Source organism: Panthera pardus, unplaced genomic scaffold (assembly GCF_024362965.1).
Source record: "Panthera pardus isolate Hobbes unplaced genomic scaffold, ASM2436296v1 HiC_scaffold_13, whole genome shotgun sequence".
NCBI lineage: Eukaryota > Metazoa > Chordata > Mammalia > Carnivora > Felidae > Panthera > Panthera pardus.
Genome location: NW_026526688.1, coordinates 106,250,223 through 106,275,212, shown reverse-complemented (window position 1 = coordinate 106,275,212; position 24,990 = coordinate 106,250,223). Strand labels below are relative to the sequence as shown.

Here is a 24,990-nt window from a genome sequence, read left to right as displayed (position 1 = left end):
TTTATTTTATCTCAGAAAACAGTACCTCCAATGGTTCATTTACCCAAGCCAAAGAGTCAAAAGAAGATATTGACAAGAAATTAATCTTAGATCAGCATAAATTTCTTAATACAATATTCAAGATCTTACTTTCCTCCCTCAGCTGTGCTCTATGTTCTGACAATATTATTAGTGCTCAAGACCTTCTGGTCATCTTGCAGTTCTGAACCTTTCCATATGCTCTTCTCTGTCTGGAAACTGTGTACCCCACTGTTTAAACTGCCTGACTTCTACCTTTCCTAAAGTTCTCTTCATAGTCATTAGCTCTTTGATGTTCTTCCATAAACCAGTAAGATGAGACTAGTATGTCTCATATCATAAATAAGCCACCAAGTTACATTGCTGGCCGTAGAGTATTATACCTGCTTGCTAACTCGTCTCTTTCAGTGAGGGATTGTGTTTCCTTAATCTTACCTGCGGGCCTGAGCATGGTGTTGGCCACAGTCGGCACTCAGTTAACATTTGTTGAGTTGATAGTGAATTACACTTTTATATCAAGTATATATATGTATTATATAAACAATAAAATATATAATTTAAGTGTCATTTTAATAGGTCATCATACTGTATGCTGTGGAATTTAAGGCATATAATGAAACATAAGATCTCTTTACTCAAGTAGTTATAGTTTAATTAGCCATAAATTACCTAAACCTATTATGAATGTAAGCAGATAAAGATAATGAACAATAAGCTGTTTACTCCCATCAAATACATATTACAGAGAACAATTCAAATAGGACATCATTGGACAATTTATCCTAATGATTCCTTGAAATTTTATCATGCCTCTCTTCTGCTAACCCCTAATGAAGCCCAATTTCTTGCCTGTAAATAATACCATTTCCATGATAAATAAGAACATCCTTATCCAATTTGAAAAATAAACATCTTGCAAATAAACACATTCAATTCCACAAACATTTTCAGCTTCCTTCACGTGGTTACAGTTTAGTGAGAGAGATAGTGATGAAAATATGTAATTTAAAGCAGCATAGTGATTGCAATGACGCCCCTAATCAGAATGTAACAGTATGTAATCATCAGAACTAGCTTGAATAGCTACGAGGCTTTGACATATTTGATGTTATAATAATGTACAGAATCTAGCGGGTGAATAACATAAAACAAATCTAAATATAATTATTCTAAAAATGGCATTTAAATTTAGCTGTGTATTTTTTTTCTGATATTCACAGTCATATAAATCTTCTGACCTCTCATATGTATTTCAGTTGATAAAACAGATTTCAAGAATGATAATGAAAATGGAGAATCTAAGTCTTAATTACTTGTGAATAATTTTTTCTCATAAATTTTCATACATAGATTGACTTCAGCAAAACCTTCCATCCCTAACAGTCAGGGATTTTTTTCTTCCAATATTTTAAAATAATGCAGTGGCGGGGGGAGTGGGGAGAAGGAGAAATTAAATAATGAGGAAATAATAGTAACTTAAAGAATTTAAGGCTATTGTCATAATCACCACGGAGATTAACTCTATATTTAGATATACTTAGATAACTATATATCTAACTATATATATATAGTATATATATATAGTTAGATATATAGTTATATATATATATACTATATATATAGTTAGTTATATAGTTATATATATAGTTATATATATATATACTATATATATATAGTATATATATAGTATATATAGTTAGATATATATATATAGTATATATATAGTATATATATATAGTATATATATATATAGTATATATATAGTGTATCTATATATAGTTAGATATATAGTATATAAGTATATATATATATATATAGCATATATATAGTATATATATATAGTTAGATATATAGTATATACATAGTTAGATATATATAGTTAGATATATAGTATAGATAGATAGATGATAAATAGATAGATAGACAGAAGATACATTGATCTGTATCTATCTATATCTACCTATATCTCAATATCAGTGTTAATATAGTGAAACATTACTTTCTTACAAGTTTTCTAACATGGAAAATGTATTTCTTAAGTGAAATGCATAGAACTAACTAAAAAGAGAAGTTTTCTTCCCTTCTTTATGTTTTATTGTTTAAAACTAGAACAATTGATTTAAATTAGTTCAGTCATTACTGAAATTGCTTTTTTATGTAAAACATGCCCCAATATATGCCAACTGTTTTTCTTTTTAGAATAATTTAAAAGAAAACATTATTAGGCAACTAATTCAATATTTTTAAAAGGCATGGTAATGTCTTTCTCTAAGCCTGCCTACAGGCAGTGGGAAGGCAAGTGTTTTTTGCTTTTTTTTTTCCTTCTTAAAAACCTTGAAAACAGATGCGAATAAATAGCATTTCCCCAGGAAGCAAAATCAATCTTTGAGAACTTCACAGGATATGTGCGGCTGGCCAGCAGCACTGCACATTTAAAACGCTGCTGAGTGAGTTGGAGGTCATCCTGATAACACCACCCCCGTGGAGAAGGAGTTGGCACTCCACTATAGATTTCCCTGCCAGGCCTATTCCTGCTTGACACTTTCATTTGACCCAGTCATGGTTTCTTTTCTCCAAGGTTGAAAACTGAGATCAAGTATCTCTTTAATAATGTCACATTCCAAAGAGTGACTTCAATGAGGAGACTATTGAAGGGCTTATTTATTCATATAAGGACCATCATGCAGGGAGATAATAAGTGATGTAGCACAGAGATGTTGCCATCAGGGCACCAAGGATTAATTCAGACAGCTGTCACAAAATTTCCTAGGAAGCTTGAAGTGGATGCACGTGATTATATTTCTGATTTACAAATATTCTTATGTTGTCAACTATTCTCACAGACTTATACATGAAACCCCAGATATGCCTATACTTCGGTAAATTAGACCTGTTCTTAGAGTTTTTTCAAAATGGCTTTCCTGTGATGTATCACACTAAATTGTGTCTTGAGTACGATATATTTTGGTGAGCTAGTTGTTTTCTCCAGATCTCACCAACAACATCTTTCCAGCGGGAGTTTCGTCAGTGACTTTAACTCCAACCAGCATAGCTTCAGCAATTGTTGACTGCTTTCAGTTTGCCCTACTCTCTCTTGTGTCTTGTCACACACACTCTCCCAAGTTGGTTCCAGCTGTTCTTTCCTCTACCATTTCCACTTTGCCTCAGGTCAGCACATGATGTTCCCTGGAGCAAATTTTTGTGCCATTTCCACCGCTACCCTTCCACCCAGTCCACTGATTCCTCTGCACAGCCGGGGAACTCTGCTATCCCACTACCCTCAGCACCAGCCATCTTGTCTACACTGAAGCTGAAGACTCATATGGTAGCAATGCTGAGGTTACTGACTTTATTCTTTGGAACAGCTAGTTCAAGACTGTGCTGAAGTCATGATATATGTTATTTGCCTCAGAGTCACTTACCTCTGCATTGCTATTGGAGGCCTTACAAGGACGATGCACGCTGCACTACTGGATTTGTCTTTGCAACGTCGCTTGACACTCTGCTTGTCTAGACAGCTTCGGAATATTGCACAGTGGCTGATTCTCAAGCTCTACACACCACTTGACTACAGTCTGTCACTGGGAATGTTACTTATCATTACATCCTCACTGCCTACCACCAAGTCTGGAAAATGCCTAATAAATATTTGAGGAATGGGCACTTCATTGTGGTTACTGAGACACTTCTTCTAAAGAAAACAGAGTAGAAGTTTAAGCCTAAGAAGTTTAGGTTAGGAGAACAGCTCTTTGGTTTTACAGAACTTTGTTATCACCAAAGTTGGAGCAAGTTCAAGTAACAGCCATGCGGTTTTAACTGGAATGACTGTTTCATGTGACACTTACTTACGCACTGTAACTGAATACCCAAGGAAACTTCCCAGAGGTTCACTGAAGCCCTCCCTTACTGGCTGTTTTCTTGTTATCTTTTAGATCTCTTTCTCTCTCTACACAATCAAATTATTTTATCAGACATGTTATATAAATATGAACCTCAGCTATTCATAAAATTTATGTTGTTTTATTTCATACTAATATGTATGTATGTGATAGAATGTGACTAATAGGCTATTTTCAAATGGGAGGAATTGCATTCAAAATATATCCCTTTCGTGAACACATAATAATACTAAAAAGTCAGCCTCCAAAATGTAGTAAAATTAGATATTTAAGTGGCATTAATGAATCTCAGAGTCTTTGGATGTTTTGTTATGAATTGGCATTAATGACAGGAATAATGAAGCTGATTAAAAACATCAGTTGGGCTTTTTCTTCTTGGTGTGGATTTTCAAAAAGGCATACTTTCTTTTCTTTCATTTTTTTGATTGTCATTAGCTCTGGTTAATCCTATCATAATTGAATGGAAAGATAGAAACCTCACTTAAAAGGAAAAAAAAAAAAAACAGCTCAGATTTCCAGTTTTCTCAGAATCAAATGAACAGCACCTGGTGCCTTTGAAATCCATTATATTATTTGAATTTGTTGGAAAAATAGAGATGAAGAGGAAAAAAAAAATTGGACTAAGAAGCAAAAATAAAGCAAAAAAGATCTCTGTCCATTAAGGCTAGAGATATGTTACTTTCAAATATCTATTCATTATCTGCTGATGCCATACATGTATACAGTATTTGCTGAAATTCAGCTTGCTGGCATTTTTTTTTTTAACTATTTGACTTTTTCCCCTAAAAATTACAGATTTAGTTACAGTTTTGACTCTGCTATATATAAATAGGATCTAGCATTTTAGAATTTGCTATAGGTATTTTAAGGATATGAAGCATTAAACAAAAAAAATCTTATAAATGTACACTTTGTTCTTGAAAATGGTTTTAATTACTAGTATGATGAGTGTAAAATTTGTGGATATTAGATTTCATACAGTTTCAGCAGGTCTATATTGACTTCAATTCTAACTTGGAATGTGGTAACATATATAAAAACTCCAGCAGTAATTCTGTGGTTAAAAACACTGTGTAGGTTCTGAGATTGTAGTTGCCTGGGTTAAGCTATTTTCTGATAAGAGTTTAAAGATATTTGGTGGTTGGTTGCTTGAATTACTTTGAACAAATGGCTTAGCTTCCCAAACAACAACGTAGATTGTTGAACCCATGGAATTCTAGAATTGTGGGTTTTTAAAATATTTTTTAAAGTTTATTTATTTTGAGAGAGAGAGTGTGAGTGGGGGGCAGGGGGGTGCGCAGAGAGAGAGAGAGAGAGAGAGAGAGAATCTTAAGCAGGCTCCATGCTCTCAGTGCAGAGCCCCACACAGGGTTTGAACTCACAAATCATAAGTCACCTGAACTGGAATCAAGAGTCAGACGCTTAACTGACTGAGCCACTTAGTTGCCCCTAGAATTGTGTTTTTTTTTTTTTAATAAAACTTTAAAATCTTATAATGGACATATAGTTACTAATATGAGTAATGGTTATGTGCTGCATCATTAAAAATAATTTAAGAGGACTTCTATGCATCTAAAGTACTCCTAGGATTTGAGAAGTGTGGAATACATGCTAATAGAAGCAATAAATTTTGTTTAGTTGAATAAATTGTATTTGCACACATTTCACAACCCTTTGGATGGCAATTTGCTGTTCTTTTGGGATAATTACCCTCTGTTTGGGTTTACAAGTTCTTTAATGGACTGAAATAGACATCCACCCAACCCTTACAAAATATGAGTTGTTTGTCAATATGTTAGCCAAAGAAAAAGCAAATGCTTAGTTCAAGGTCTTCTCTATTTGAATCAGTTTTAATTTTCACTTCTGAGAGAAAAAAAAAAAAACTTATCTAAGTTAGAACAACACATATTGAAAAGACGGACAAGGATCTACTAATGGCATCCTTGAAAATATTTTACATTACTACCTCTGCTTGGATTTTAATGGTTGTAATGGGAAAATCTAATATCTACTATAATGCAATAATATAGCATAAAGGCAAGACGATGTGTACGTCTGCTTATATGTGTGTGTTGTATGCAGCTGTTTCTTTTTTAAAGTATTTTGACAGAGAGAGAGGAAGAGGGAGAATGAGTTGGGGGGGGGGGGATGCAAAGAGAGATGGAGAGAGAGAATCCCAAGCAGGCTCCAGGCAGCCAGTGCAGAGCACCTACAAGGACTTCCATCTCACATACTGTGAGATCCTGACCTGAGTTGAAATCAAGAGGGAGGCTTAACTGACTGAGCCACCCAGGAGCCCCTTTCATCTTTTCAAATAGCTTTGTTATCCTTGTTCTTCATCATCACAAAAGAGCTTTTGAGGATGTGGCAATGCTTTTACTCACGTGTGCATTAAAAATGGCACGCTGATCCATATATTGAAGGTTTTAACAGTAGCTTCACATTTAGAAGCAATACTAGCTTAATTCTTAGAAAAAGCATTGAAGTTTCAGACTTTGACAAATCACAAACACCATTAGGATGACACATGACTTTCAGCCATTTCTAAAGAAATGTCTCATATTTGGAACCATGGTTTTCATTTATGTGGCTGAAGAACAAATTATTAAAGTTTACATATGTTCGTTTTTGTAAGCTATGTGTAGGCCAATAAATAATGTATTCACTGCCACAAATCAAGTACATTGTCAGACTACACATTTTTATTGTGTGCATCCAGTGTAGTAGATGCTAACTTTACCCTAGTGATTTAAAGACTCATGACCCCAGATCTCAAACTGGCATAGGAGACAGGCAATAAATCAATAAGTAATACTTAAAACTGCAAAAGGGTGTAAAAGGGAAAGGAAGTCAATATTAGAAAAGATAGCAAAGGAATGTTATATTAAGTTTGGTGTGCTTATATGTTTTAATTATGAGATAAAAGTTTATTTCAATTGACTTCACCAAATTCTGAGAACTACTATCTAAGAGATACTTAGAGACAGTTTATGGAAATGCAATGATGAAAAATGTATACTACTTGGTACGAAGGAGCTTGTTGTTTAGTACTCATAACTACTGAAATGGTTGTTGATCCTCTCATGAATTTTCCTATGTAAATGCTTAGATAATTTACTCAGTCTGAAATGTAATTTTGAATACATAAGAACTGAGTTTTTATTGGTACTATTTTTTATTGGTACTATAATGTACCTAGACTTATGTTTTCAAATAAGTATAAAGATCTATCTTCAGAATTATTGTATATCTTGGGCACCTGGGTGGCTCGGTCAGTTAAGCATCCGACGCTTGATTTTGGCTGAGGTCATGATCTCATAGTAGTGAGATGGAGCCCTGCGTGGGGCTCTGTACTGACTGCCCAGTGCCTGCTTGGGATGCTCTCTCTTCCACTCCCTCAGCCTCTCTCCCATTCGTGCACATACATACATACACACACACTCTCTCTCTCAAAAGTATATATATATATATATATACATATACATATATATATCTCAAAAGTTGTCACATGATATAATTTGTATTTTGTAATTTATGTAGGAAAAATAGTTAATAGTTACTATGAATTTAGTAACTCTTGAAAATAAGTGCATTTACTCAGAAGACAATTCTACTTGTTTTAAATATAGTAATATGTGTATTTGTAATGTGCATTATTTAGTCAACATAAATCATACATTCAGGAAAAGATTCCGTATAAAATATCAACTAGATACAGAGGGAGCTATTGCTATACTTGAACTATCACCATACTTTCCCATTTCCTCCTGCTAAGACAGAGGAAAACTCAATGCCGTACATTTATATAGTGTTTAAAAATGAATAGGGGAGAGGATGATTGGATTGAGCACAGAGGACTTTTAGACAACGCAACTATTATGTATGATACTAATTCAGGGGATATGTTAATAATGGAGAAAATTGTGTGGGGGAGGGAATTAATAGTTATATGGGACTCTGTATTATCTGCTCAATTTTGCTATGAAACTAAAACTTCTCTAAAAAGTAAAGTCTATTAAAAAATAAACAAGAAAATGTATAGGGGGAAATATCTACTTATGTGTGTGCATACGTGCATATATATGTATGCATAAATGCACATATGTATATGTTAAATGAGACCATTAAGTGTTTATATATAGAGATTATATGAATCAGTCTATGCACACACAGTTTATGACAGTGTATACACATATATTTTTAATCTTCATAGCAGCTTTTTGAGATAAACATCTTTGTCATTTTAGTGACATGCCATCCAGGACTTAGAATACTTAGGCGTTTTCCAAAGCTCACACAGCTCTAAGGACCACAGCAAGGACAACTCTGATTTCTTTTGTTGACCATTATTTATAATCATATTATTACCTTTCTTTGACTGAATTTATATCAATACAACTGGAAACATCTTTTTAAAAAGTATTAAAATTTACAAAGTATATTTTAATATTTTTGTTGGCAACTTTGTATTTATTGGTTCATTTGAGGGACAGCTTTTTTATATTAATAAAACAATAAGGCCAGCAAGAGGTGGGGATATGAATTCTATGGTGGTATGCAAGTCTGTGATGGCTTAGGTGAAATCTCTACTGGGCACTAGGAATGTTCTGCTTTCTCATGTTTTCTCACATCATGAGATTCTAAGCACTGACATGACTTGATTTGTTAAATTGTGCTGGTGGTGTTGAAACTGAGGAATTTTTACCTTTAATTTGGGATATTCACTTCCCCTTTATTTAAAACAGATTTTTTTTATCTGGGGTGCCTGGCTGGCTTAGCAGGTAGAGCATGCAACTCTTACTCCCTGGTTGTGAGTTCAAACCCCATATTGGGCATGGAGCTTACTTAAAGAAAAAAAAAAAGTAAATAAATAAAATAGATATTTTGCCTGAATTATTGAGTAGCCACATCTCTTAACAGCAATGCTAGTATATTGTTACTGTGATGTTAATTTAACTGTTCATTTTTAAATCAAGCAAAACTTTAACCACATGTCACATTCCACTTCCATTTCTTAAATTAGGTAAATATCCTCTATTGGTCAGTTTGTACATCAACGTATTTTTCAAATTGTAAAACAAACAAACAAACAAAAAATAGATTCATGACCCAATGCCCTAGCCCCAAACACGGTGATGGCACCTGCCAGGATTGAGCAAGAAGCAGGTGAATCACCTTGGGCAATATCCTAATTTTTGACTTATTTCACATGTATTGAATACTTAAAACTTCCAGCGGTGGTGCAGGGATTTAAAAAGGTTTGTTTATAGGGATTTAGATGTTAAAATTTAGACAGTCACATGACTGTGGAATCATGAGGAAAATTCTAATATTTGGGATTGTGATTTTTTTTGTATGATGGATTTAGAATAATTTTCTACATACTTGATAGGAATTTGTAGGTACTACTATTTTATTCAGTGTGGATAGTTCCTCTAGGATATGGGTTTGTTTGAAAGATAGCAGTGAAAAAAAAAAAAACAAAAACTCTTCTATTTCCAGAGAAATTCAGCGATGGGAGTATTTGTGAATTCTCCGGAAATCTGATCTGATATTAAATCTCAATTACCTCCATATACCCACTTATAAGGTTTACCCTCTCCTGCCCTCCAAGCCACCCTTCTATCTCCAGATTACAATGATTTGGGCTCCCAACAGAGAGCCCAACTGGCATCCTCTGCCATAATACGAGTACCCAAATCCTAGCCTGCCCCATATGCCACATTCTCAACCATCCTTTCTCTGAAAGCATTTCCTCGTAGGAACTGCTCCAATGTCATTTCTGGTATAAATCATCAGTAGTCTTTTATTACTTTACTTTATATAAACTATTCTCATTTAGTCTAACTGAGAATTTAAAAATTTTCCCTTGTTTTTCCAAACTAAAATAATATCAGAATATATTCTGTCTTCAAGAAAGCTTTAAAATAATGTTGTAAATAATCTTCTTGAATCTATTCCAGGTTAATACACTACTGGCTATACATTTCCTCTACAGGTGAACAAATACTTATGAGAGTCAATGAGGAAAACAAGGTTATCGCTTATTTTTATTGAAAAGAAATGGAGAATTATACTGACCCCAGGAAAATAATAGGACCTAAAACTTGCTTGTCTTTTACAAATATGTATGTCGAGAAACACATTTACACTGTTTAAGAAAAATTGGGATACAATTTTAGCTAAATGCTAGAATATTTTTTGTAAAGAAAATTCACTTTAAATCCATCCTAGTAAATCTATTCTTGTAAACTTATTTAAGGAATAAAGTTTGGCAATCACTGAGGCCAATAAATCAGAACAGAATCTCTAAATTCAAATATCACACATACTTTTATGATTTTTGCAACTTTTGGTGATTAGTTGAGTTTTCATAGGGTTAATAAATGCCTGCTTTAATAATATCTGGCATAATCATAATGGAAATTTTGTTTCCACGTGGTCCATTTTGACAGAACCCAATTGCCACAATGAGATATATTATAGCACGATTTTTTTGGAGTGTACTATTAATGAGGGACTTAACAATTTGTATTGCAGAATGTCATTTGTAACATTGCTTTCATCATATATTTGGCATACATTTATACTCTGGCAACTCTTATTTAATTTTTACTAATAGTTGAGATGTACATGACATCTTTCCCCTTTTCTCTTTCAGTAACCTTGCTGCCTTTCGTGAACCCATATTTTACAAGAAATTTGCTGTGCCTTTTTCCACAGGTGAAGCATATAACCTCACCTGACCAATCAATCCAGTATACCCTTTATCTAAATGCGTTCACTAAAGGTAACTCTCAGTATTCTGAATTCCAGAAATCTGGTTTTCTCTCTTACTCTCTACCATGTACTGTGCAGATATGAAGTCTAGAATAGCTGTAGTCATTTGCTACCAAGCAGAAAGTTAATCTGAGAGGGATAAAGTCAAGAGAATCCCAGGGAAATTCACCTGGGCCTTAATCATATTTAACGTCAAACCCAATTTAACTCTTGGCATTTTTAGTTACATAAGATAACGATTTTCTTGTAATCATTTACCAGTTTAAGTCAGTCCTGCACTTATTTTCAGATGAGTATATAATGGATAAGAAATTTGTTACCAGGAGTGGGGTTTCAATAAAAGGCTAGAACTCTTTCCAAGTAAGGGAAGTGAGAAAGACCACTCTAGACAGAAGTCGAAGATCTTTGTTTTACAATTGCACAATGGTTGGTTAAAGTGGAGTTATTGTAATTTGGGTCTCAAGGCATGTGCTACTAACAAGACAGCATTAGGCAATTGAGGGGGAAAAGTAGGACAATGGATTCTATAGCCTAAAAAGAAACAATCTTGCTTTGTTATGCACTTCTCAAACCAAACATAAAAGAAAGATTGGCCAAGAGTGGCTCCCCTGTCTTTCCTCTGTAATACAAGCATAGTAAGTTTAATTTTCAAGGACCCCCATAATTGTTAAAGCTGAATTACCCACAACAGAAGGCTATCAAAAGCAGAGAGATGAGAGACACTGTGGGGGAAAACAGAGAGAAACAGAAAATATACAGTCTTGGGGTTCCTGGGTGGCTCGATGGGTTGAGCGTCCCACTTGGGCTCAGGTCACGATCTCAACAGTTCATGAGTTTGAGCCCCGCATCAGGCTCTGTACTGACAGCTCAAAGCTTGGAGCCTGCCACAGATTCTGGGTCTCCCTCTCTCTGCCCTCCCTCCCCCACTCACACTCTGTCTCTCTCTCTGTCTCTCTCTCTCTCAAAAATAAACAAACATTAAAACATTAAAATATATATATATATGGCCCTATTCTAGCATAGTTTTTAAACATTGTCTCCTAAGAAAAGTATAAACACTCACATTATGGTGGTTAAAATGAAGGTTAAGACAAGGCAATAAATAAAATAAATACCCACTACAGCCCATTCTTTCTATTGGCTTTGGTAAAGATACTACCTATATATCTACATATACACATACACTTTAGTATACACACATATCCAAAATAAGGCTCATACAGATGAACATTTCCCAATTAAAGATGGAAACAGCACTATCGTTATAACATTATTTTTGAAAAGCCTTTCATAAGACTATACATCCCCCTAATTTGTAAGTTACTTAATGTGTTGTGTTTTCCACACGGAATTATCCACTCTTTTTATAGATATAAATCAAGTAAGCATTGGTTTTCAAAATGATTTACAGGTTAAACAATACTTTTCCAAGATGTTGTGGATTCCAAACTTATAACAAGCCTCATTAGGAATAATTTTTAATAAACAAAGCAAAAAAAAGCTAAGTCTGATTTCCTTTTACAGTAAATATTTAATTTTTTTTCATTTCTAGTTTACAAGTGTTTACAATGGACAAGAATGTTTTTACCTCTTCAGTAATACTTTTATATTAATTCAAGATATTTTGATTTAATATATGGTAATAAATCTTCACACATTCCCCATTAGTATTTTTTTTTTTTTTTATTTTTAAGGGCGATGTAACACTAACAACCACTACCTATAAAACGCATCATTATTTTGGTGGCTTTACAAATTTTTTCTCCAGTTGTAAGTTCTAAAAAAATAAAAATAAAAACAAAAATAGAAATAAAAAAAAATTGTAAGAGAGGATACTGAAAATGTAACAAAGTTGAATTCCACCTCCATAATATTTCCACTTTATCCTAAAAGAGAACTTTAACAAATACGACACTGCTATAACAGACCACCTTGCTAATGTTATAAAAGATTAGCAGGAGCCAGAAATTGTGCCGCTGATATGCGGAATTTGGTAGTTATAGCTACACATCATTAGGAAATGTTCAAAGGGAACTAAACAAATTATGGTGGTGATCCCTGAACCATTTGATGATGAGTCGCTTAATCTATATCAAAATTTTTTCCACTCATGATGATCATCCTCTCCTCAAATACCTTTAAAAAAATACATTACACAGTACAATATCAGAAACCAAAGACAGCACAAACTATTTTCAAGAAGAGAAAAATCTCTAGCACAGAAAGGTATCTTGTAGTAAAGAGCAGACTTCTTTGGGGACCATAATCGATTAGCTTGCAATTCATTATGAAGATTTCTCTTTCTTTTTATGGGGAGAGTCTACTCTGTGTGAAGCTGCCACACCATTTTCTGTCCCTTTTCTAGAAGACCTCCCTTTGGTCCGTTTCTTCTTCACACTTGGGGCCTGAAGAGTAGCATCTTCCTCCATCCACCTCTGAAGTTGAACATTAAATAAATTCCATGTTATGTATGCCTGGATAGTGCAACTGGAGGACAGAACAGCAATTTTAGCTGCCAACACATTTACGTTCCCAGTAATGCCATCCGGATTCCGATTCTGCCCTCCGGCCAGGTGAAAGCCAACAGTCAGTACAGAAACAATTAAAGTCACAAGTCGACCCAAAATAAACACAATTGCCCATAGAGAAACCTCTTTCTGATACTTTTCATCGCTAAAATAAAACAGGTCACAAATGTGGGAAAGTAATTCCACGAAATAATGCATCATCAAGAGAACGAGTCCTAGATGGTTCAAGTACAAGAGGTAAGCTCCAGCGATGTGAAAGAGGTGAAGGCCAATGTAGACAAGTTGACGAGGGATATCTTGCTTTTTGGTTCTCTGGAAATAGAGTTCGGGGAAGGCATGAAACCAGTAAGCCAACTGTGATATGTAGAAAAACTTCATCTGAAATGTCATCATATTATGGGGATGAGCCCTCCATAAGAGAGTTGGGTCTGCCAGACAGTTTTCAGAAATTAGAATGAATGTGCCCCAAATACAAGAGACAAGGTAGAATACACTGAACTGACCAGATTCATTAAATTTGCTTTGTTTCGGTTTGGGGAACTGCATTCGCCTGTTAATTTTATCCAACACATACTCCTGAATTGTGGCGTGAATGATGATTGCCACTAGCATGTAAAAGAAAACCGTGGCCAGGTCTTTGATGCCGTAATAGTAAAGGAACTTTGATTCTGTGGCTCGGTCTTCTGCTGCAGGGAAGGTAACGCTGTGCTGAAGAGTAATAAAAACGATAGACGCTTCTGCTGTTCCCTCGAACATAAGCCCCAGCACGAAGAACATCCCCACACAGGCGACGAGGTCCGCATGATTCTGCAGGATGAATTCGTGGCTCAGGACTGGGGGGTTCTTGGTGCTCTTCTTACGAAACGCCATGGTAGCGCCTCCCAGATACTCACCGACGAGCCGCAGCTGCCTCCCCCTGGCTGCTCCTCACAGCGCCGCCGCTGCCGCAGCTCCGGGGGCTTCACTTCCCATCCCTGAGCCGGTCCCGGGTCGCCGCGGCCGCCCAGAAAGAAATAAATCAAAGGCAAGGGCCGAGCAGGACTGAGCATGCGCACCAGGGGGACGGCGGAGGCAGGAAAGGAAATCGAGCGCCGCGCCCCTGCCCGGCGTCAGGCCCGGGGTTGCGAGCGTTGATCTCGCACGTTGATCGTCGCCTCTTGATAGCCACTGCCGCCGTCGAGAGGCTCCTGAATTATTTTCCAATGGCATCTTCCTTAGTAGTCATGACAAAGCAGGGCAGCACTCTGGGTGTTCTTCATCAGGATGATTATGAAAACAGCATAATAGTAATAATGATAGAAGCAAACTCTCCTAGTGCTTAGCATTTACCAGGTGCTGTTCTAAGCACTTCGCTTATATTTATAAATGTATCATTTCGGGAAAACCCAATGAGGTAAATACGGGGTGATAATCATTTTTTTTAAATTTTTATTATTATTTTTTACAGATGGGAAACTGAAGTACAGTGAGGTTAGGTGAGATGCCTAAGATCACACAGCTGGTAAATGTCAGAACCAGTAATTGAATCCAGTCTGGATCCAGAGATAGCATGTGCTCTTGACTATTGTACTGTATTGTGCATGATAATATACCTATTGTACATAATAATATTGTACATAATAGTTTACCTATTATTGTATATCATTCACTCGTGGAAGTATTTTATTACAGCAACAACAAACCATACTAAAAAATAACTCCCTTGTTAGCAATAACAATTGTGGCATTAATTGTATTTATTATATTTTTAAAGGTGGAGTGATGGTTGGAAGGAGAGAGCTATTTATCAGTTCATAGGAAAGTATTTTGGCTGTAAGACCCCAAACTGATTTTACCTACTCTAGCAGATAAGAACCTCATTTTTCATTTTTTATGATTGTTGTATATAAATTTGTTAAAATACACGTTTGAAAAACAGCTCATTTTTTTAAATGCTAATGGCCTTGCTCAATTCAAATTTCTTGTCGGTCTTCAAGTTTCTCTTGGAATCCACAGCATTTTCTTGTTTCTTCTGGGTCCCATGAGACATTATCATTACTGATAGTTAAAGTTTGAAGTTTGGAATATACATTTCAGAAGGAAAGTACTACATGATATAAAGAATGAAGCGCACGTTAAATTTAGAATGGCCAAATGCCTTTTATCACTGTTTCTCTGCAAGCTGTGCACTAACAAAAGATGCAGTCCAACTGGTGTAATTACTTTTAAGATACTGAACAAAATACTCTGATCAATGGACAGTGTGCTTGCATTGCCTAAAATAGCCAAACAGTTACATATGGAATTTGTTGCGGACAGTGTTCCTGAGTTAGGAAAAGTACTACCTATTTTACCACAATAAGAAGTCTCTATTTGGTTTTCCTAGCTATTACTCAGCTCTTGGTTCTGACAGCTCAATTATGAGTACTATTTGAGGTTAACTAAATCAGTGAGGAATGACAAATAGAGGTGCAAAAATTAGGACATCAAGAAATGAAAAAAAAAGATCAAATTTGTTGAAAGCAGCCAGGAGGAAACAGTGAAAGAGAAGAGCGGTGCCTTATGGAAATTATCAAGAGTTTATTCAGAAAAATACATATTTACCTTTTTGAAACTAATTTTAAATATAGAATTCATCAGTCTTTCTATAGGAGTATACAATGGCTGTGACCGTTTTGTGGCATACTAACTAAATATAAAAAATGCTTGTATAATTCCTGAGCTGAAACTTCTATTTATATTTCTGTTTGGCTTATTTTTGGTAGGCTTTCCAACTCTACCTCTGCAAATGCAATAGGTTTTGCCTTCAGATAATGTACATATCAAAGTGAAGAGCACAAATACTTATGCGTAGATGTGAAATGTTATTTTATTACTAAAAGGAAGGCCATTATGAATTAGTTTAAAATTGTGTATAAATAAGGGTGCCTGGGTGGCTCAGTTGGTTTAGCATCCTACTTTAGCTCCAACTTAACTTGGTGCAGTTTCTGGCTCACCAAGGAGAGAACTCGTGTTGGTTCACTTACACATGGAGGGAACACTTACGAAAAGCCTGGAAACCTTGCTGAATTGAGGAGAGACAGGAGTTAGGAGATGCTGAGGCCACTGGTATTTGCTAGGCATAGTAACTGCAGAGAAAGTTAGGTGATTCAAGTGCTCCAGAACTTTGCATAAGTGTTCTCTAGATTCTGCTACTAGTATTAAGTCCTACATGCATAAGGTTAAAATATATGAGGCCAACCAAAGAACGATGGAGGAAATATACAAGTTTCCAAGAATCCCAACAGGACTAGGAGACTTTTAAGTTTGGAACAATTAAAAATTAGAATTTTCGGGGCAGAGGGGGTGACTCAGTCAGTTGAACATCCGACTCTTGATGTTAGCTCAGGTCATGATCTTACGGGTCGTGAGATGGAGCCCCCTGTCAGGCCCTGTGCTGACAGCATGGAGCCTTCTTGGGACTCTCTCTCTCTCTCTCTCTCTCTCTCTCTCTCTCTCAAAATAAATAAAGAAACATTAAAAAAAAAGAAATTAGAATTTTCTGGGAATACTTGTGAAACTCTACTTTCAGTAGACCCAAGGAAAAAGTAAGGCAAAACTTGCCCAAAGGAAAAAGCTAATTCACATTTGCCCACATGAAGTTTTTAAGAAGTCTTGAAAGGATCAAGGTGCCCTGCAAGGATCTTTACTCTGCCAGAAAGATCCAGCCCTCGACAGTGTGAAATTCACATTGTCTAGTATCTAATAAAAATTACAAAGCAGAGGCTTGTTCAGCTGGAACTATCCATCAGAATGCCTGTATGTGGCCTCTCCATATGGTATTGTCATAGAGCAGGGGCTATAGGCCCCAATAATGAGTTTTCTTGTGAAACAGGCAGAAATTTTATGGCCTTTTGTGACCTACCATTAGAAGTTAAATCATAGCATTTTTCTGGTCAAAGTAGGCACAAAACTTTCAGGCTCAAGGTAGAGTAGTATAGAATAGTAGTATAAGGGGAAGGTGGGGAACATAGACATCACCTCAGTAAGTAGTATACCACAGTATTTGTGGGTAATTTTTAGGTATCTACCTTCTTTCCTTTGGTAACAAATGTTTCCTTTCACATTAAATATACACTGTTTCTCCCTTCTGCAAACAAAAGTGTCTTGCCAATATAGCCACAGTCTTGTTTATTACGTAGGAACTTGAAAGCTAAATTTGATCCAGGCACTGAAGGGCTCCTTGGGTTCTTTCCTTTGTTACACTTGTTCTTCATCTGAAGACTTGTGAACTAAAGAGAGGTTTCTGGCAGCCATACACCAAAGGCATAGGATAAAGGCAATAGACAGTTATATTCAAGATGTAGGCTCAGTCCTCTTCCCTGGGAAATGGTGAAAGATAATACATGTGTGTGTATATATATATATATATATATATATAATGTATAATACATATATGTATTATACATATATATAAAAGATATATATAGAAGATATATATAATATATAATATATAATAAAAGATATATATATAAAAGATATATATATATATATATAAAAGATAAAAGACCCTAGAGGCTAAATAATGTTAATTTGTTCATGTTAATTTTTGTTTTTCTGATATAATTGTCGATTATACTATTAATTATGGAGTATCAAATATACCACAGTACTTCAAGAAATTAACATTCCATCAAACACCTTCCAGTAGAACCAGGAGAAGAATGGAAGGCTCCATGTCTATTGTCAAATCTTGGGAAAAGTATGTTTTAAAATGCTGTATTGATTTTGTTACATGAAACACTTGATTTAAAAAAGTAGGTAGAAAGTTGCACTATAATTTAGATACTATATCTTAAATCAATACTAATAATTAGTTCTTTTCATTAGGTATGCAATATAACATTTTGATGTTAGTATTTTATCATTTATTATTTATATAAATAGCTTAGCTAAAAACCTCTTTTCAATTACTTATGCGTCTTTTTTTTTAGCATATGTGCTGCTGAAGCGAGCACACTATGTGTCTTTTTGAAATGTGATTTTCCAAAATAGATAAACTGACATTGATTCTGAATTTCGATAAGATATGAAGTACATTCGGAACTTTATCATATAGACATTGCCTCATCTTTTAATATTTTTCTATCTCACAATGTAAAAAATATGTTTGTATACCTCTGTACTAAAAACCTTCTAATCATTCAAATTTAGATAACTCAAGTAAATGAAATAAATATCCAAATACTAGGGATGACAACTGGGTGTTATGTGGAAGCATTGAACCACAGGAAAGATACCTCAAATACCAAGAGCATACTTTACACACTGTATGTTAGCCAATTTGACAATAAATTCTATAAAAAAGAAACACACTAGAATTTCATAGCATTTAAAGAAGTAATATATTGGAAAATAACTGCTTCAAAAAATCAGACCCTAGTCACTTTAAATCAATATTTGTAATTAGCATAACAAGTAGTCATAATTAACTGTGATCACCAAATTTTTAGCTCCATTAAGCAAAGCATAATACAATTTAGCTTGTGCATGAAATTACAAAGTCTCTTGAGATTTGACTGATTCAGTCTTGAGTAATTCAATTAAAGAGATATTTATTATATTTAACTCATTTTTATAACTGATAAGACATGTGAAAACAAAGACTGCTTAAAAACACATTCTGCAATATGATTGAATATTTAATTTCTAAGGAAAAACCTTAACATAGCATTTCTAAATTCTAAAACACCTTTTTGCAAATGTTTTTATTAGTTACCTAGCAAGTAAAAATAATATGAAGCATTGTTTAAGGATAAACTCCTAAAATAGGCTATTAAAGGCAGTCTCTCACTAAAATTGAATAATTGGTAACAATTAAAAACAATATTTAGTAAATTATTTTGTCAAGTGCCACTTTCATTGAGCAAAATAACCTCGAACCCACCTTCATGGAGCTTACAAGGAGATTTAGAGGACCTGAACATTATACATATAATTGGCAGAAAGATAGTGAAAAATGCTAGACAAGGAAGATGGATAAGACAATGAAGCAGAATGTGTGTGGTTGCTTTTGATAGGGTAGACAGAGGACAGGGAAAATTTCTTTGAATAGGACACATTTGAATAGAGAATGCATGAAGTTAGAGAACACCACACAAGTATCTGGAGAAGAATGTCCTGTGACATAGCAGTCCAAATGCTTTGAGGCAAAGGCAAGAATGATTGTTCCATAAACAGCAGAGGCCAGAATAAGAGTGGAATGAGAGGGCTGACAAAGGTAGAGTGGTGGGGCATACCATGTAATGCCTTGTAGAACGTGGTAAGGACCTTGAAGTTTGGTCTAAGATTGACAAAAAGACTATTTGAGCATTAATTTAAAGGGGCACTTTGGCTTCTGCATGAAATAACTATTTGTGGAAGTGACAAAAGTACAAAAGTATCACTGCAATTTGTAAACATTACAATTGAACTACTGTATTTCATGACTCTTTTTTTCCTTTCCTTTTTTTTTTTTTTAATATCTAAATTTGGTGCTGCCTATGAAGTCATTAAACAGATGAGGGATATTCCCGTAATCCTAGTATTCCTCTATTTTTTTAAAACTCATTTGGTTACATAATGCATATGACGTGGAATATAATAGGAAACCCCCTATATGATTTTCTACATTTAGAAAACAATGCTGCTACAATTATGTCTATGTCTTTGGTAGCCATGTTCAATTGACCAGTAGCCATTTCCTAGATGAATTCTTCAAAAGACCTACTTTGACAGAATCAATCCCTCTCCAATGATTTCTATAGGATTTCCCAAATTTTTTTCTCTCTAGGGGTCTGTATGTACATATATATATATATACACATATATATATAATAGATATATATGATATATGAAATAGATATAAATAAATATATAATATTTATAATATTATAAATATATTATATATATGAAATATATGTAAATAAATATATAGTGTTTATAATATAAATATATATGAAATGTATATATATATTAAATATATACATATATATATATATATGAAATGTATATATATATGAAATATATACATATATATATATATATATATATATATATATATATGAATTCATGGAACCCTGGGTGGCTCAGTCAGTTGAGCGTCTGACTCTTGAGTTTGGCTCAGGTCATGATCCCGGGGTTGTGGGATTGAGCCCTGCACTGGGCTCTGTGCTGAGCATGGAGCCTGCTTAAGATGCTCTCTCTCTCCTTCTCTCCCTCTGTCCCTTTCCCCAGCTTGCGCTCTCTCTCTTTAGAGAAAAAAAAAAAAAAAAAAAGAACTCAAAAGTTAAAGTGCCATGAAAAGTAAATGATCATTTTAGCAGTATTGTTGCAATTCTATTTTGATGCTAATATAGATGGAAAATTCCATAGTATCTTAACTGTTTTAAAAACTTTGTGAACAGAGTTAATCTAACTTCAATAAGCCACATATATGATAAAGATTATTTTTATACCCATTGTAAATGCCATTACTTTCTATTTCTGCATGAAAGAAATGATTCTTAGAGTTACTTAAAGCATTGACAGATTCTCCTTTAGAGAGATTTATGATGTTGACCTAAGGGTCATAAAACACTAAAGTAATTTGAGAATCTTCTGAGGTGGCTATCCTTTGAAGTTTTGTGTTTTTTGGGTTTTTGTTTTATGTTGTTTTGTTGTTGTGTTTTATTTCTAATTTATTTGTATTCTGATCCTTTAAACAATGCTTCAAAATATATGCTGAAAGAGACTAATATTCCTTTATGTATTGCTAGTTTGTATGATTAATTTAGATATGCTAAGTCTGGTAATAGAACACTTATTCCTAATTGTTTAAAAGTGAATAATGATTTTTAGGAATATCCAAAAATTATAACTGCCCAAATAATATTAGGAAATTTTAAGCAGACTGGCACATTATACTGTCCTTTCTCTTGATGAGGACTTTCTCATTCAGTGAGAGTCTTTCGTCAACTCTTTCATTCTTCCGTTTATTACACATGGATTAGTGCTGAATTTCCCCATCTAGAAACTCTGCTACATGATATAACAAAACTCAGTTAGAAGAAGCTTTCTCATGCAAATATCCCAATGCTAGTAAGCATAAAAATGGATTATTAGTGAGCTTGAATGAAAAAAATATATTTAAGTTTGTTTTTCCTGAGGCTTTGAGAGTTAAGTCATGATATGAAATTGATTCCTGTTTCCAGAACAAAATGGCAACATAGATTGCACCTGATCTCTCCACAAAAATTTCTCAGACCTATTTCTCCAAGATTTAGATTTCCTAGTTTCATGCTAATTCTGTCCAATGACTGTGCAAGCAGTTAATGATGAAGCATAACTATCCCCAGCTGAGCTTAAAGGAAGCATAGGCTCATTTACTATATAGAGATAGAAAGAAATGGGAGTTACCATTTATTGAGAGATTACTCTGGCCTTCTACTCTGCTCAGTTCTTTATGTATGGTAGAGTTCATTTAATTCCCATAACAATTCTTTAAAGTAGGTACCATTTCCTCCACTTTAAAAATGAGGAAACTGAAGCTCATAGAGGATCGCAAATTGCCAGAGTGAAAGCAGGAAGTTGAGCAGTCTAACTCAGGATGGAATGTTTGTTGCCAGAAAACTGGTCAGCCCACCACCAGCTCTGTGGAAAGGACATCATGCGGGCGAGGATGAGTGATGGGTATCTGTTTTTGAGGTTATTTAGAGTTAAATGACTTCAGGGTTACTGGGGAGAGGGGAAGGGGCTCTTGTGACCTAAGTCACCTGGAGCACAAGGCAATTTACGGGCAGAGATGGATCTTTCTTGTGGCATTCTGTATATGGTATAAATATGAAGACAACACTGGAAGGAAAGCAGAATGAGGAGGAGGCTGATTTCCCTTGGCCTCTGGTATCCAGATGGCTGGGGCCAAGTGCAGGGAGAACTTTTACACTGTGATTGCTGCAGCTTTTCTGGCTATTACTATCCACTGACCACTCTAGCTACAGCCCCAGTTCTGGACATACTGAGCACATAGATCACATTGGTGGCACCTTCGATGTCCTATAAACCCCTGTTTGCCCCTGAAAAATATATCTAATAATTTTTTACTGTTGGCAGTCACAGGGACATGTAGTTGTGTGTGACTTTCTTAGTATTCATTTACTTATATAATTTAAGAATATGTAATGTTGCAAAAGAAAACCAAAGCTGGAGACATGACAATCCCAGACTTTAACCTATACTACAAAGCTGTAATCATCAAGACAGTATGGTATTGGCATGAAAGCAGACACATAGATCAGTGGGATACAATAGAAAACCCAGAAATGGACCCACAAATGTATGGCCAACTAATCTTTGTTTGACCAAACAGGAAAGAGTATCCAATGGAAAAAAGGCAGTCTCCTTAGCAATTGGTGCTGGGAGTACTGGACAGCAACATGCAGAAGAATGAAACTGGACCACATTCTTACACTATACACAAAAATAAATTCAAAATGGATGAAAGACTTATATGTGAGATAGAAAAGCATCAAAATTCCACATGAGAAAACAGGCAGTAACCTCTTTAACCTCGACCACAGCAACTTCTTACTTGACAAGTCTCTGAAGGCAAGAGAAATAAAAGCAAAAATGAACTATTGGGACCTCATCAAGATAAAGAGCTTCTGCACAGCAAAAGAAACAATCAACAAAACTGAAAGTCAATGGATGGAATGAGAGAAGATATTTGCAAATGACATATTGGATAAAGGGTTAGTATCCAAAATCTATAAAGAACTTATGAAACTCAACACCCAAAAAACAAACAATCCAGTGAAGAAATGGGCATAAGACATGAATACACACATTTTCAAAGAAGACATCCAGATGTCAAGACACATCCAGACACATGAAAAAATGCTCAACATTATTTATCATCTGGGAAATACAAATCAAAACCCCAATGAGATACCACTTCACACCATTCAGAATGACTAAAATTAACATCTCAGGAAACAACAGATGTTGGTGATGATGTGGAAAAAGGGGAACCCTATTGCACTGTTGGTGGGTATGCAAACTGGTGTAGCCACTCTGGAATACAATATAGAAGATCCTCAAAAAATTAAAAATAGAACTGCCCTGTGACTTAGCAATTGTACTACTAGGAATTTATCCAAAGGATACAAAAATGCTGATTCAAAGGGGACACATGTACCCCAATGTTTATAGCAGCACTATCAACAAGAGCCAAATTAGGGAAAGAGCCCCCCCCCCTCCCACACACACTGGAATACTACTCGGCAATGAAAAAGAATGGAATCTTGCCATTTGCAACAACGTGGATGGAACTGGAGGCCATTATGCTAAGTGAAATAAATCAGTCAGAGCAAGACAGATATCACATGATTTCACTCATATGTGGAATTTGAGACACTTAACAAGTGATCATAGGGAAAGGGAAGGAAAAATAAGTAAAATAGAAAGGGAGACAAACCATAAGAGACCCTTAAATACAGAGAACAAATTGAGGGTCGATGAGGGGTGGAGGAAACAGTTAAATGGGTAATGGGCATTAAGGAGGGCACTTGTTGGGATGAGCACTGGGTGTCATACATAAGTGATGAATCTCTGGGTTCTACTCCTAAAGCTAAGACTACACTGTATGTTAACTAACTGGAAAATTAAAAAAATAAAATAAACAATGTGCTTATGATTTATGGATTATATATTTTTCAATTTTTTAATGTTTCTATTTATTTTTGAGACAGAGATAGAGCATGAGCAGGGGAGGGGCAGAGAGAGAGGGAGACACAGAATCTGAAGCAGGCTCCAGGCTCTGAGCTGTCAGCACCAAGCCCGACGCAGGGCCCAAACTCACGGACTGTAAGATCATGACCTGAGCTGAAGTCGGACGCTTAACTGACTGAGCCACCCAGGCACCCCTTATGGATTATATTAATCTCATTTGCCTTGAGGTATCATATATTTACATGAATGAATAAGTTTCAAGTAATTTTTAATTAATGAATACTGTGTATTATGGACATTTTTGCAGTTAATCAAAGCCTTTAATACATGCTAAAATGCCTTAACTTTTAGGGATTATAGAAAAAAAAATTCTAAAGGAGCAAATAATCATGGAACCAAACTGCAACTGAACAGTGACTGAGATAGGGTCAGTGATGAGAGAGAATAATAGGAAATTACACGTGCAAAATACCATAGTGATAAATAGCATAGAAATTGTGTGAGCATTGCAATAAGCCTGCACAACCTTATCTCTTGAATACTGATCCATAAGGTGGGGAAATGCTTTCTACATTCAAAAGTGATGTTTCCCTTTATGTTTAAGTTTTTGAATGCCTAGCAATAATTTTTGCAACAGGTTATTGGCAGACTTTATATTTATATTTATATTTCATCAAAAGCAATAACTGGATGGAATCACATTTTATCAATCTTGGTATCCCCATTGCATTGAATAGTGCCTGGCACAAAGTCCTTAGTACATATTGCTGAGTAAATGTTTTAGAAATTAAATGGTGCCTGCAGAGAATCAGATTTACAACTGTCTTTATAATGAAATATGTGAATAAATAAATGAAATTGATTGGCAGCATATTAATTGCCTAATCAGGTAAAGAACATCAAACTCAGTATCATTATGGTAGTACTGTTGCAATTTGGCTGAAATATTAGAAAGAAGATCTTATGATCAAAACCTTCACGTAATATATGAATCTTCTCCGTAGCTCCTGCTGTAGGTAGTAAGGTTTTTTTTTCAATTTTTTTAATGTTTATTTATTTTT

The 24,990-nt window shown here is 35.0% G+C and overlaps 1 protein-coding gene and 1 long non-coding RNA gene across 2 annotated transcripts in view; both read right to left on the bottom strand.

The window, feature by feature from the left end:
• LOC128776557 (uncharacterized) overlaps positions 1 to 24,990 on the bottom strand; it is a 200,836-nt gene that overhangs the window by 7,751 nt on the left and 168,095 nt on the right. The window lies entirely within an intron of this gene.
• On the bottom strand, positions 12,209 to 14,274 carry TRAM1L1 (translocation associated membrane protein 1 like 1). Its single transcript, XM_019418367.2, has one exon. It carries the CDS (start codon positions 14,093 to 14,095, stop codon positions 12,983 to 12,985), a length of 1,113 nt encoding a protein of 370 aa, XP_019273912.2. The 5' UTR covers positions 14,096 to 14,274; the 3' UTR covers positions 12,209 to 12,982.